The sequence below is a fragment of the Procambarus clarkii genome, chromosome 21 (genome assembly GCF_040958095.1).
Source record: "Procambarus clarkii isolate CNS0578487 chromosome 21, FALCON_Pclarkii_2.0, whole genome shotgun sequence".
Lineage (NCBI taxonomy): Eukaryota > Metazoa > Arthropoda > Malacostraca > Decapoda > Cambaridae > Procambarus > Procambarus clarkii.
The window spans coordinates 28,614,950-28,629,964 of record NC_091170.1 but is presented as its reverse complement, the minus strand read 5'-3'; the positions used below and the strand labels follow the sequence as shown (position 1 = coordinate 28,629,964).

At 40.5% G+C, this 15,015-nt stretch overlaps 1 protein-coding gene across 4 annotated transcripts in view; it reads left to right on the top strand.

Moving 5' to 3' along the window:
• The window catches only part of LOC123760767 (opioid-binding protein/cell adhesion molecule homolog), a 230,214-nt gene that overhangs the window by 114,340 nt on the left and 100,859 nt on the right, over positions 1-15,015 (top strand). For 3 of the 4 annotated variants that reach the window (XM_069328234.1, XM_069328232.1, XM_069328231.1), the window contains exon 2: positions 8,781-8,890. In XM_069328234.1, the coding sequence (XP_069184335.1) occupies positions 8,781-8,890 (110 nt within the window). The remainder of the gene's footprint in view (positions 1-8,780; positions 8,891-15,015) is intronic. The other variant, XM_069328233.1, reaches the window with a different exon arrangement.

Sequence of the window (15,015 nt, the reverse complement as noted above, 5' to 3'; positions counted from 1 at the left end):
TTGTCTGTTTGTCTGTTTGACTGTTTGTCTGTCTCTGTCTGTATCTCAAAAATAAGATTTTATATATATATATATATATATATATATATATATATATATATATATATATATATATATATATATATATATATATATATATATATATATATATATATACAGAGAGAGAGAGAGAGAGAGAGAGAGAGAGAGAGAGAGAGAGAGAGAGAGAGAAAGAGAGAGAGAGAGAGAGAGAGAGAGAGAGAGAGAGAGAGAGAGAGAGAGAGAGAGAGAGAGAGAGAGAGAGAAGACTTTTGGAATTAAACCACACGTCACTGGAAGCGAAAAGAAATAGGTGAGCAATTATTATCACCTCAAAATTCTTAGAGGAATAGACAGGATAGATAAAGTTGAAAGGGACACTGCGGGAAACTTAAATTAAATAAAAACTATCGAAATGAGCCAGTGATATTAGAAAGAACTTGTTCAGTGTTATAGTGAACAAAGTGAACAAATGGTATGCACTAAGAAGTGAGATGGTGGAGACAGACGCAATATAAATGTAGATACGATAGAGCCCTAATGGATCAGAAACCTATACACCAGTAAGTTGGCAGTTGAGAGGCGGGACCACAGAGCCGAAACTCAACCTCCGCAAGCACCGCTTGGCGATTACGAGGAGGTGAGTGCGAGCACACACACACACACACACACACACACACACACACACACACACACACACACACACACACACACACACACACACACACACACACACACGATCAAATTGCTAGCTACCTTTTGCATGTAAGCTCATAAACCTTGTGATTTAAAAACAAAATATATTACGCTGAAGGAAGGGGAGAAGATAGGAGACGTGAGGGAGAATTTGTAGGAAGGAAGATGTGGAAGGGGTTTCCTAGCTTTTTCTACCCAACACTTTCTCTCTTTCCTATTCTTACTCTTCGCTTCCTTTAATATTGTCCTCTCTCTCTCTCTCTCTCTCTCTCTCTCTCTCTCTCTCTCTCTCTCTCTCTCTCTCTCTCTCCCATAACAATAGTTTTCCATGTCTCTAACCCATATTTTCTCCATCACCTTCTCCGTCCTGCTCGTCTGTCTTGTTTATTTTTCTGATTACCTGACTTTATGTCTTTCTATCGCTCACTCCCTCACCCTCATTCTCTCCTCACTGTCTGGCCTCTCTGCCCTTCCCTCAAGCGCGCTCACCGCGTCTCCAAGGTGCCATTGTCTCGTGTCACAGTTCAGGGCAATATTTTCTCGTGTGAAAGATGGATGAGGAGGCTTCATTGTGTCGGAGGTGATCCTCTCCCGGCACCTTGGTGCTCTGACTGTTTGTGAGTGCAGGGAAGCTGATACATATCTAAAGCACACGTGTATTATACAAACATTCGCACACACTCGAATGTGTGGGCGAGTGTTTGGGTGTTCACCCTGATGTGCTCACATGAAGTGTTTGTTTCACTTTCTGAACACACTTAGCTTAATAAAGTGACTTTATTACCCGTACCCTTCATGCTGTATTTACATTAAAAAATACATTACGACCACTTCTTAATTTAGTCATTTCCACTTATTGAAAACTACAGCGCTAAAAAAGGTTGTGTCTGACATTTCTCTGACAGGTGAGTGCAGTGTGAGTGCCTACTTCTCGTTCTCTTCGTATGCTCCTACAATGCTCCTTTGTTACCTGGGAGGCGCTTCATTCATAATCCACACCACTTGCGACCTTTACAAATATCCACACTCCTCCTCACCCTTGTGACGCTTGAGTGAGAGTCCTCAAGGTACACCATCATTACCTGTCCAGTGTCTGGATTAAAAATGGTATCCAACGAGGACCTTCACTGCTTATTGCCTGACTTTCTCACGAGCTAGGCAGTTGAAGAGTCACAATATCGTGGCTGAAAAATGTTGACCAAACCACACACTAGAAATTAAGGAGACGACGACGTTTCGGTCCGTCCTAGGACCATTATCAAGTAGAGTTACTCTAATATCCTGAGGATTTCAATGATATCTTGGCATTTCTGTCCCAGGGGATTCTCTCAGAGCCCAAGTTTCTTTGTAATTTGATGTCATCGAGCAGCTCCTAAACCTAAGGTCGGCAGCAAAAATAGTTTCTGCCTATATCCTTCTGGAGGACATGTACATCCATGCAAAATATAATCTAATTTCGTGCAATAGTGTACAAAATGTACAGAAGCACACAGTACATATAAACACAAAAACAAACGCAAATTTCCGCATTCCAACACTATCTGACAGTGACTGTTTCCATAATAATGTACACGAGTTTTTTGAACACTGGTCTTGATAGTTATTTAGATACTAATAATTAATATATATATATATATATATATATATATATATATATATATATATATATTTATATATATATATATATATATATATATTTTTATATATATATATATATATATATATATATATATATATATATATATATATATATATATATATATATATATATATATATATATATATATATATATAGAAGGAGAACTGCAAGAAACTGCAGAATGTCTTGCATGTAATGAAAGAAAGATCTGACGTGTGGATGCTAGATTTTAAATCCACTGATTGCAAGGTAATGATTGTGAGAGCAACTAAGATAACAAAATGTACACTGGACATGATTTTCCTGAGGCCCTGCACCAGTATGATCCACACTCCACTATCACCCACACTCCACTATCACTCACATTCCACTATCACCCACACTTCACTATCACCCACACTCCACTATCACCTACACTTCACTATCACACCATTTTAGTCTCATACCGACCTCCCTCCCCCTCTCTCTCTCTCACGTTCCTCTCAGCCAAAACTTTTTCCAAGAGGCGTTGTTACGAGCCATTGTTCGCTTCTTGCAGTGGCCGGCCAAACACCCCACCCCAGTTATCCCTCATGTGGGCCCCACTTGCGCTGAAATTGAGAGAAACTGCTGCTTCGGTCGCGGAAAAGATCCATTTTTACAGCTGTAGAGTATGTAGCGTGTTTACCAGGGAGGGGAGTGGGGGAGGGGTGGGGGTGGGAGATATACAGAACAGTGATGCAATGTGTGTGTGTTCGTATAGTTGGGGGGCTCTGTGTTTATATAGAATGAATGTTTTATCAAGGTTGCTGTTTTGGTGATTTGTGGTGTAGGAACAAGCACTTGTGGTGTTTTGTAGTTTTGGTGAAGATATGGGGGCTAATGTTCTAGGTTTTGTTCTGAATGGGGGGAACAGCTCTGGATTTCTGCATCGAGCAGCAGAACAATGGGAGTCGTAGATGGGGTTGTGGATGGGGTCGTGGATGGGAACAACAGACGCAAATGAGTCACAAAGACGTTAGAAAAAATCTAAGAAAGTTCAGAAGGCGGGGCTAGGAGCCTTGCCTGACCATGAAAGCACATCTAGGTTAGTACACCCCCCTTCCTTCCCCATCCCTCTCCCCCATACACAGTTTCAAATGTAGATATGACAACCCAATTGACTCAGGAATCTGTACACCAGTTGATTGACAATTGAGAGCCGGGACCAAGGAACCGACGTTAAACCCTCACAAGCACAATTAGATCAGTACACGCACACACACACACACACACACACACACACACACACACACACACACACACACACACACACACACACACACACACACACGCGCACCTCTGTCACAACGACGCCGCCACATCCATTCTAAACAGCGAGAAATTGAAGCTTTGAACTGCCACGAGAAAGAAGACGGCTCCTTGGAGACACTGGCAAGTCTCAGAGACCCGGAGAGTAAAGTGAGGGAAAGGGAGATAATGTTAGAAGAAAGAAAGGGAGAGAGGTGAGGGAGGGCAGTAGAGATGAAGTCAACCGTCCATCAGATACTCCAGCTTCATCCAATAACTAAAAGAGTTGTTAGCACTAAACGAAGCTTATTCCATGTGTAAACTAATCAACTTCTCAAAGATAAAACGTCAGATGAGCAGATATGAGGTAACAACACAAATTACTGGTTCATTAGGAACATCAATATTATTAACAAATAATAAGCTTAGTTGAAACGAAGAAAATTTAATATAGTGAGAAAGTGGCAAATTTAGAGGAAAAACATTGAGAGAGAGAGAGAGAGAGAGAGAGAGAGAGAGAGAGAGAGAGAGAGAGAGAGAGAGAGAGAGAGAGAGAGAGAGAGAGAGAGAGCTCTCTCTCCATCTGCTTGCCTCATAATTCTCTTTACCTCCTCCGTTCTTCTCTACACTTTCCTTGTGTAATATATTTAGTTTTTTAATCACAAGGTTTATGAGCTTGGATGTGGAATATCTTGAGAAATTTGTGTGTGTATGTGTGTATTGTGTGTGTGTATGTGTGTGTGTGTGTGTGTGTGTGTGTGTGTGTGTGTGTGTGTGTGTGTGTGTGTGTGTGTGTGTGTGTGTGTGTGTGTGTGTACTCACCTAGTTGTGTTTGCGGGGGTTGAGCTCTGGCTCTTTGGTCCCGCCTCTCAACTGTCAATCAACAGGTGTACAGATTCCTGAGCCTATCGGGCTCTGTCATATCTACACTTGAAACTGTGTATGGAGTCAGCCTCCACCACATCACCCCCTAATGCATTCCATTTGACAACCACTCTGACACTAAAAAAGTTCTTTCTAATATCTCTGTGGCTCATTTGGGCGCTCAGTTTCCACCTGTGTCCCCTTGTGCGTGTTCCCCTTGTGTTAAATAGACTGTCTTTATTTACCCTATCAATTCCCTTCAGAATCTTGAATGTGGTGATCATGTCCCCCCTAACTCTTCTGTCTTCCAGCGAAGTGAGGTTTAATTCCCGTAGTCTCTCCTCGTAGCTCATACCTCTCAGCTCGGGTACTAGTCTGGTGGCAAACCTTTGAACCTTTTCCAGTTTAGTCTTATCCTTGACTAGATATGTGTGTGTGTGTGTGTGTGTGTCCTTATCTATTAGTTTTCACCTTACTGTAATCTATTTGTGCTTATCTCTTATATCTATTAGTAACTATAGGAAGAGAGGTATAGATTTTAATGCAGGACTAACCTTGTGGTATCTGTTACGACAGTATTTCCTTACTCATTTGCGTTTCCAGTTCCCACTTGCGCCCACTCTCATCTAAAAAATGCTGTCTTTGTCTACTTTACTATGTATGTTTATGATCATATCTCCTCTGTGTCTATCGTCATTCAAAGTTGTGAAGTGTGTGTGCGACTACGAGGGTATACGTCATGTCTCTATGTGACCCGGAAGTAATAAAAATATCGGAACATTGAAGAACAGATCACTGCAAACAAAATCAATTTTAGGTCACTACAGACAGAACGCACGCCACTGAGAACGCCACGATCACTGAGAGCAGAACTCTTTTTTTGTATATATATCGTAGAAACCAGGTATTTTCCCGAGATAGAGACCCCCTAGCCTGACCCGGGATTGTTAAGGTCACCCCTGCCTTCCTCCAAAGAGGTCATTTCTGTTTCTGCTCTGTGGCTTGTTACTTTATCCTTCCCTTCTCCCTCTTACACGCTTCCCTCCCTCTATCCTCATTGCAACTCTTCCTTATGATTAGTCTTCACATATTTCGTAGCGTCTCAGAACTCCCTTACCTCTTACCAGTCCCAATTTCTCCCACCTCAATCCCTTCTTTCCTCACTGACTCCCTCCCTACCTCCCTCTATCCTTCCCTCCCTCTTGGCAAGACATTACAGAGCCTTGTAGAGCTCACGTGACATATACAGCCAGGCATTACAATTAGTAGATGGAACTCGTGTACATCTTTTTAAGGGTGCAATTACGTCATTATTTCCAGATTATGAAGTTTTTGATTCCTCCCCTCTTCTGTCTTTCTCTCCCCCTCTGTCTCTAGTGTTCCACTTCCCCTTCTCTATCTCCTCGCCCTGACATTTATCCACGATCTTCTTTTCCTAGCTTTTCCTTTTCTCACCTTTCTATTTAACTTTTATTTCTCTCTCTCTCTCTTTCTCCCCACACCGTCATGTGTTAGGAAAGATTATTTGGCACATCATAGAAGATTCACAGATTCACTATTGGCAGGTCATCAGAAAACAGCGAGTAGTGTTGAATAGCGAAGCTAACAAGATGCTGAATTAAGTCACCAGGGTTCCCCAAGGTCCAGCACTTGTCATTTATTTATGATCCATGTTGATGCCTCAAAATTCTGCAAAATGATTATATCTGAGTCTTGTGGACTCTGTAGATATTCTGAGGCATTTAAACATTTCAGAGCTTTCGTCAGAGGAATAGGAAATATGTTTCTACGTAGAGAAACGTTGAATAATTAACTTTGTATGCAATATTTTTTAACATGAATACAAAACATTTGTAAAACTATTTTCTAAGATAACATGAACCTTCACGATGAATTATGTAACGAACTCAAATACACAAAAGTGCTCTCTAGCTGTGACTAAGACACAAAAGCTACATAGGCACAATTTTTCGAGAAACTCCAGAAACTATATCAACTCCTTACAAAACTTAAATCATAACTCATCGTAAAAATTATCTGCAACTGTTGTTTCACAATTAAAAGAAAGTGGGAAGAGTGACGCAACATTTGCGTTAACATAGACAGGGTTAAAGAACCAATAATGATCTTATTTTCAACTTATAAAATAATGAAATCCTCTAATAAACTCTCAAATGGGGAGTTTTTTGAAATCCAAGACCAATCAATAATGAAAAATAACGACTTGAAACTAAATAAATGAAAAATAGACTTAGAGGAAAGAGTTTCATTACGAACATAATCAACACTGAAGACAATAATCTTTTGATAAAGGTACAAACACAATATATACGAAAAAAGTTATTGAATAAGCAAATTGAGACCCATTTCATTCACCTGGGCTGTATGGGTCTCGAACCCTGAACCCCACGCTTGCAAGGTCGAAGCTCTCACACGTGAGAGTTTTTATGTTGAGACTGTTGATTGCTATTATAACCAATACTTAAAGTAAAATATTCAAACTACCGTAAAGTAAATATCTTTTGAATGGTAGTTTTCTTCACTAAGATAAGTCGGGATTTTGATCTCTGGTAGCTTCAAGATTGTAATAAGTTCTCTAGTCCTCCTTCTTAATACCGTGACGGCCTCGATCCCCGGTGATCCAAGCTGTTTGGGCACCGATCTTTCCCTCCGTTCCACATCCAGTCACATTCATTTCCAAGTGCTGCATAACCAAAGTTATTTAGCGTTCTATATTGATAATAACATGTCTCTTGCTTCTAACAATTCAGGGCATAATAAAAATGAGTGAATGCATGATGATAATGAAGTAGAAATATTAGTAGCCATTAATGTAACAGTAGATATAATAGATAAGGTGGCCGTTGAGGTATATTTCTGTTGGATGGTGTGAAGAGTGCTCAGAGAGTCATCTGCAGCTTCTTTCTTGCCTTCATGTGCTCAGAGAGAATGTTGCATCAGTAAAAGATACAGTTGCAAGTGCTCCAGCGGGGCAACATAAAGTATGACAACCAAACAACACCTCAGAGAGGAAGACACGACGACGTTTCGGTCCGTCGTGGACCATTATCAAGTCGTGTGAAGGAAGAGTGGAAGGAATTAACTTGAGATACTCTGTTGCATTTTCTCTTCCAGTGCTTATTCTCCCCCAACACATCATCCCGTTTTCGCACTACGCTCTCTTTTATTTTTCTAGCTCATCCCCTTCCATTTTACCTTTTCCATTCTGTTTGCTAATCACTTTTGCCTTGCCCCACTTTCATCTATTCCATCTCCCTTCCCTTCTTTCCCTCCCCTTTGTTATGACTTTACAACAACTTGAAATTACAATGAAAGCCACGATGAACAAAAAGATTTAAATATAAATTACGAGATTTTTCGCAGCCAGTGTTATTAACTCACGGGATGAAGCAAAGATATACACGGAATAGAGTGAGGATTAAGTAGTTAAATCAAAGTCTTTAGTCATATATGTAGCACATTTATAATTGAGAAAGTGTACATTAATGTACAGTCCATTAATTACGTAAAATAAATAGGTAAATATCTCGATGGATGGAAGAGATGATCCGAAAATTGGTTATGGGATCCACAACTACCAAGTCTACAGGTAAACTTCGAGGAATTGGAAATGGGAACAGAACTCAAGAGGACAGCATAACGGTACACAACAGGTAAACTACTTGCCTCAAATGGATAAAACGGCAGTAAAAGATATAACTCAAAACCTTGTTCATTCCTGAGGGACATAAACAAAGGATAATGTCAGCGGCATGCGCTGAAGTGCAGAACATCATAAGACATCTGGAAATATTGTTCACTACCTACATGAGACCATTAATAGATAATGCAGCCCCAACTTGAAGCCTCCTGCCTCGAAAACCACTTAAGGAAACGTGAAAGTATAATGAGATTTGCAAGAAGAGTCATTCCATACTAAGAAAACAATGTCATTAAAATATATATTTGTGTTTAATGTTCCATATACCAAGATCAATATTGTATATTTGCCCTCAAGGTCTTTTTTTTAACACAATATAAATATGAAGCCAAATAATGGTTTTATTCTGTTAATAATGAATCTCTTTCAGCTATTGTTGATAAATGTGGCTGCTGCTGCTATTGCTATTAAAATAATTGCTGTTTTCATTAATCATTATTACTGCTATTGTTATCGTAATTAATAATGCTATTGCAATTACTATTACTAGCACTGCTATTGGTAGTACTACTACCACTGCTTCTGTTCTAAATACTGCTACTGCTGACACGACTGCTACTTTCTCCATCCCAGCAGGGTCTCCGTGATGTGGTCGATGCGGGTGGTGGTGGTGTCGTCGCTACTGCTACTTGGGTTGCTCCTGGTGTCTCACGCTTCCTCTGCAACCGCTGACCCTCTTGCCGGTAAGTAGCTCCCTGTCGTAGCAAGATGTAGAGGCCTCTAATGACTCCTTGTTGCAGCAATATTTAGAATCTGTTGTTGCTTAATTTGGAGTCAGTTGTATCTTGCTGTTATAACAACACGTCGAGGACCTATCATAGTTCTCTTGTAGCAAGGAATTAGAGTCTCTTGTAGGTTTTTGTTGCAGAAAGATGAAGAATCATGTTGCTAACTAGTGTAGCTCTCCATGTTGCAAGTTATAGGGCCTATTGTAGCTTCGTTGTAGCAAAATGTAGAAGCTTATTGTAGTCATTATAGTTACTATTAAAGGTCTTCTGGTAATTCCCGTTGCAGGTGCCAAGCAGGAAGCCACCATTGTAGCACTTATTCCCAATAAAGACAAACGTAGGAGATAGTTGAATTCGGTATTGCTGTATGTAGTCGCATTTGCCTCTACAACGAAATAGCTAAATGAAAAATAATATTTTTTCGGGTTCAACCGTTTTTTTGTCTACCAGTGGGGGGAAGGTGGAAAGTGGCTGGGCAGTAGAGCGACGGTCTCGCTTCATGCAGGTCGGCGTTCAATCCCCGACCATCCAGGTGGTTGGGCACCATTCCTTTCCTCCCGTCCCATCCCAAATCCTTATCCTGATCCCTTCCAAGTGCTACATACTCGTAATGACTTGGCGATTTCCCTGATAGTTCACTCTCTCTCTCTCTCTCTCTCTCTCTCTCTCTCTCTCTCTCTCTCTCTCTCTCTCTCTCTCTCTCTCTCTCTCTCTCTCTCTCTCACTCTTTCTCTCTCCAAACTCATTTGTCTGCCTTGGACCATTCATATATCATTTCTGACCATTCATTAGAAAATTTACACCTGCTCGACATTGGTAAATTGCGATAATTCACTCGTTGTTTTCTTTACACTATTAGTCACTAGAACGGTGCAAATATTGAGAAACAATACGCGGGCCAGTTTGAAGGTCAATACGAGTTTCTTGGCGTGAATGAGGGTCAATACTTCAGTGTTCACGTGTTGAAGGAAAGGTGAGTACAAGCAGAATGGTAAAGTAAGGAACAGGGGAAGAGAGGAACGGTACGGAAATTATCAGGATGTAAGGTAAAGTAACTACTTTTGTGAAATATAAGGTAAGGAAAGGTAAGGTAAGGTAATCATTGAGAGAAAGTTAAGGCACTTTGAAAAGACATGAGGACAAGGAGCTGGGATATGAGGACAAGGAGCTGGGATATGAGGATACGAAGCTGGGATATGAGGACAAGAAGCTGGATATAAGGATGCAGTGAAGGAACTGTTCTTATTCACTTGGACAAGTATAAGTAGTTGGTACTTTGTCTTTTTAATGGAAATTTTACTTAGACGAAGGTACAAATTCTCCAAAATTTCTGTCGGGAATGACGAGAAATGATGATAAAAATTAGAATTAAAACTGCGTGGATGGGATGATGGAATGTTGGTTGTGATGTACACGAATAATAAAGTTCAGGTGAGTGTATGTGTGTGTGTGTGTGTGTGTGTGTGTGTGTGTGTGTGTGTGTGTGTGTGTGTGTGTGTGTGTGTGTGTGTGTTTGTGTGTGTGTGTGTGTGTGTGTGTGTGTGTGTGTGTGTGTGTGTGTGTGTGTGTGTGTGTGTGTGTGTGTGTGTGTGTGTGTGTGTGTGTGTGTGTGTGTGTGTGTGTACTCACCTATATGTACTCACCTATATGTGCTTGCAGGATCGAGCATTGACTCTTGGATCCCGCCTTTCTAGCTATCGGTTGTTTACAGCAATGACTCCTGTCCCATTTCCCTATCATACCTAGTTTTAAAAGTATGAATAGTATTTGCTTCCACAACCTGTTCCTGAAGTGCATTCCATTTTTCTACTACTCTCACGCTAAAAGAAAACTTCCTAACATCTCTGTGACTCATCTGAGTTTCTAGTTTCCACCCATGTCCCCTCGTTCTGTTATTATTACGTGTGAACATTTCATCTATTTCCACTTTGTCAATTCCCCTGAGTATTTTATATGTCCCTATCATATCTCCTCTCTCCCTTCTTTTCTCTAGTGTCGTAAGGTTCAGTTCCTTCAGCCGCTCTTCATATCCCATCCCTCGTAGCTCTGGGACAAGCCTCGTCGCAAACCTCTGGACCTTCTCCAGTTTCTTGTGTGTGTGTGTGTGTGTGTGTGTGTGTGTGTGTGTGTGTGTGTGTGTATGTGTGTGTGTGTGTGTGTGTGTGTGTGTGTGTGTGTGTGTGTGTGTGTATGCTTGCGTGCGCGTGTGTGTGTGTGTATGTGTGTGTGTGTGTGTGTGTGTGTGTGTGTGTGTGTGTGTGTGTGTGTGTGTGTGTGTGTGTGTGTATGTGTGTGTGTGTGTGTGTGTGTGTGTGTGTATGTGTGTGTGTGTGTGTGTGTATGTGTGTGTGTGTGTGTGTGTGTGTGTGTGTGTGTGTGTGTGTGTGTGTGTGAGTGTGTGTGTGTGTGTGTGTGTGTGTGTGTGTGTGTGTATGCTTGCGTGCGCGTGTGTGAATCAATCGTTATCGTTCATGTTGTTACTCCATCTACCCAAACATCCTTGTTTGCATTTAATTACAAATAACATAGATGTTAGACCATCACAATCAACAAACAAGCGTCCAGTTGAAGGCTAAACTAACGTAAAGTTAAGCATTACGGCCCTAATAATTTACGACTACTGACGTGGCTATTTCACCGAGGTCCTCAGACGTCAGGGAGGATCATGTCACTATAGGTTGCTCCTGTCCTAAGCGGATCATGTCACTATAGAATAAGTAACTCCAGTCGTACGAGGGTGGATCATGGCACTATAGAATAAGTAACTCCTGTTGTAGAAAGGTGGATCATGTCACTTCATAGTTTCATGCCATTACGAGGCGGATTGCGTCCTAATACGATAGTTCCAGTACTTACTGGGTAAATAATACAATTAATAGGCAGATCATCACCAGTACAGTGGTGATGATGTCTCCAAGTTACCTAATGCTGACATCCCACACTCGGAGAGATGCAAAATATATTATTGACAAATAAATTTGTAAACAAATATTTTGTACTGTATATGGCTACATAAAATGATATCAAATCTTAGCTTAAATGGTGTAAAACGTCAGAGCAACTGCAAATGAACGTGTGTTCGAGCCCCCGCCGGACTTGTGGAAACAAAAGCAAACTGAAGTAATTGTCAGGTAAAGTGAACTAGCTGTTGGTAACAAGGTCCAAGTGCAAGCTTTGCGATTATATTATGTGCAACGACCCGGGACTCGCGAATTAGGCGACAGAAACAATGTGAAAATCCGTAGGTGTAGTGGATAGGCAGACGAATGAAAATAGCAACAATGCTGGAACAAAAGGGAAAGTTTTCAGGAGGCAGTTGGACAAGGTCTTGCATGATGAGCCGGATCAACCGAGTTGCAAAGCAATGCGTGTGCTTGCGGGTGGCTGAAAGCAACGCAATTAATCATCTAGTTGTAATTTTAAGCAGTGCTTGGGAGAGAAGACGAACTTTCGCAACCATCTGTAGGTAAACAGCGAGAGGTGGCACTGGGACGAGAGGTACCCTGAGAATAGACCAAACCTGGCACCCTTCCCCTACTGAATCACTCAGTAAACTTACATGCAAATGAATCCAATCAGTCAGCCAGGTAAAACGTTGGGAATGCATCCACAAAATACAGGGGAAGTGCAGCCAAGTGAAAAGGAGGTAACAAAAGAGAAAGAGAGAGAAGAGAGAGAGAGAGAGAGAGAGAGAGAGAGAGAGAGAGAGAGAGAGAGAGAGAGAGAGAGAGAGAGAGAGAGAGAGAGAGAGAGAGAGAGAGAGACGTACCACATTTGAAAAAAGCTTCAATATATTACAAGAGAAGAGGATTCTACAGAATACTGCGACTACAACTCAAGACCACCCTCAGATAAGGTGTAGTGATGGACGGTGTACCAATGAATAGAGACAGTAGGAGATGACGAGAAGGCACGGAGATCCCTGACTAGTGAGGGTAAGCGTAGTGTTGGAGCATTCTCCCGAAGATACCATGGGACATTAAGGAAGAAAACACATAATATAGATTCGTGCAGGACAGATGCTTTTGTGTCTTATTATTTTCTCTCCAGCCACTTGAGATGGACGGTAGAAGCGACGGTCTCGCTTCATGCAGGTCGGTGTTCAATCTCCGACCGTCCAAGCGATTGGGCACTATTATTTTCCTCCTGAATATAAATCTAAATATTTTCCTCCCTTACCAATAATGATCAATAATGGTTTCTGCAATGGTTATGTGGAAGTCATGATAAATAGGAAGGTGGCAAGGTGTGCAACAGGTAACGGAACAACTAATACCGCAATACCTGTACTTGCAATAAAAATTATTCTACAGAAACTATAGAAGGATCTTCATTCTTGAGAAGATGAATTTTTAAATACGAACATATTTAAGGAAATTCCTGTTTCAATTCTTCCTCCGTGGTCTGACACTGTCATATATATATATATATGACAGTGTATATATATATATATATATATATATATATATATATATATATATATATATATATATATATATATATATATATATATATATATATATATATATATATATAAACATTACCAAGTGCAATTTCTTGACGATGTAAAATATACACCAAATGTCACCTACGAGATGACTAAGAATGCAGTTGGAAAAACTAATCACATCTCTTTACATGGAAGGACCTGTGATCTCCAGCTAGGATTCGAACGCAGGATTCGGAGTATCGGGAGCGGGTGCTTTACTCCAGTGAACCGTCGAGAACCCCCAAGGGAATCTAAATCGCTCTCGCCTGAATGGGATCCGATCCAGAGTGCTCGAGTTATGTTTAAGGTTTTTCGATGCAGTGCAGGTTGGGAATTTAGTAGTAAATATTTACAACGCTGCTACTCCTGGACCATGAAGGTTTCCTGAATATTTATTAGGAATATAATTATTATTCATGTAATATTATTATTATTAAGGATAAAAACCCACATTTGTGTATTTGTGAAATTTCTGTAAAGATTTTACACCAAGTCTCTCGCACTCTCCTGAGTGCTTTGTCAAGGTCTGAGTATGTGATTAGGACGAGACTTGCATCTCAACGTCCAGTGAGGCTGCTATCTTGGACTATATAGCAGTCCTCTTGTCCTTCTTGACCTCCTGACCAGGTCACCTCTATTCCCGACCGCCGATATATCTGTGGTAGTGGCTTCAGCGGAAATATGCTCATGTATCGTTTCTGTACTTCTGCTATACTGGAAACTGGAGTTGTTATTAATTGACTTGTATATATATATATATATATATATATATATATATATATATATATATATATATATATATATATATATAAGCTAGAAGTGAACAGTTTATGTTCTACTGAATATTATTCAGCGTTACTTGCCAACCATGTGCAAAGACTTGTATAGGCGAAGTGACATTTAATGTTTTGGTTACCAGTCTGTTTCCGGAATGCGTTGTATAATTGTTCGTGTTGGGGGTGATTAAGAGTGTCCAAACGGGTGTGTTTGTACAAAGGAACATCGATCAGGTTGTCACACGTCGCACCTCCAATTTGGTAATTTACTCAAGAGGGCGGAACCTGTAAAGAACGCAACAAATGATTATTGTAACAAATGATTCTTGAATGAATTTCGGGGGCTGGGAATTCTTGGAATGGGAATGGTGAATAGAGAGAGAGAGAGATGTGGGAATTATTTGTTAGAATGGGTTATTATTTTTAACACTACTTATCATTAGACAGGAAAACATTGAATGGGTATCTTTGAATGGGGGAATGACCGAAGAATGGCAGTATATCAAACCTTCTATATATATATATATAGAAGGTTTATATATATATATATATATGTGTGTGTGTGTGTGTGTGTGTGTGTGTGTGTGTGTGTGTGTGTGTGTGTGTGTGTGTGTGTGTGTGTGTGTGTGTGTGTGTGTGTGTGTGTGTGTTTGAAAATCACTAAGTAACACATGGTGTGTAATGTGACAACCTATGAACAAGAAGGAAAATGTGAGAAATGAAATTTCTTAAATACTTTCGTATTTATCAATACATCTTTAGAAGAATGACTATAACAAGTCCGTGGTGGGGGATATGTAGGCAGGAAGGATACG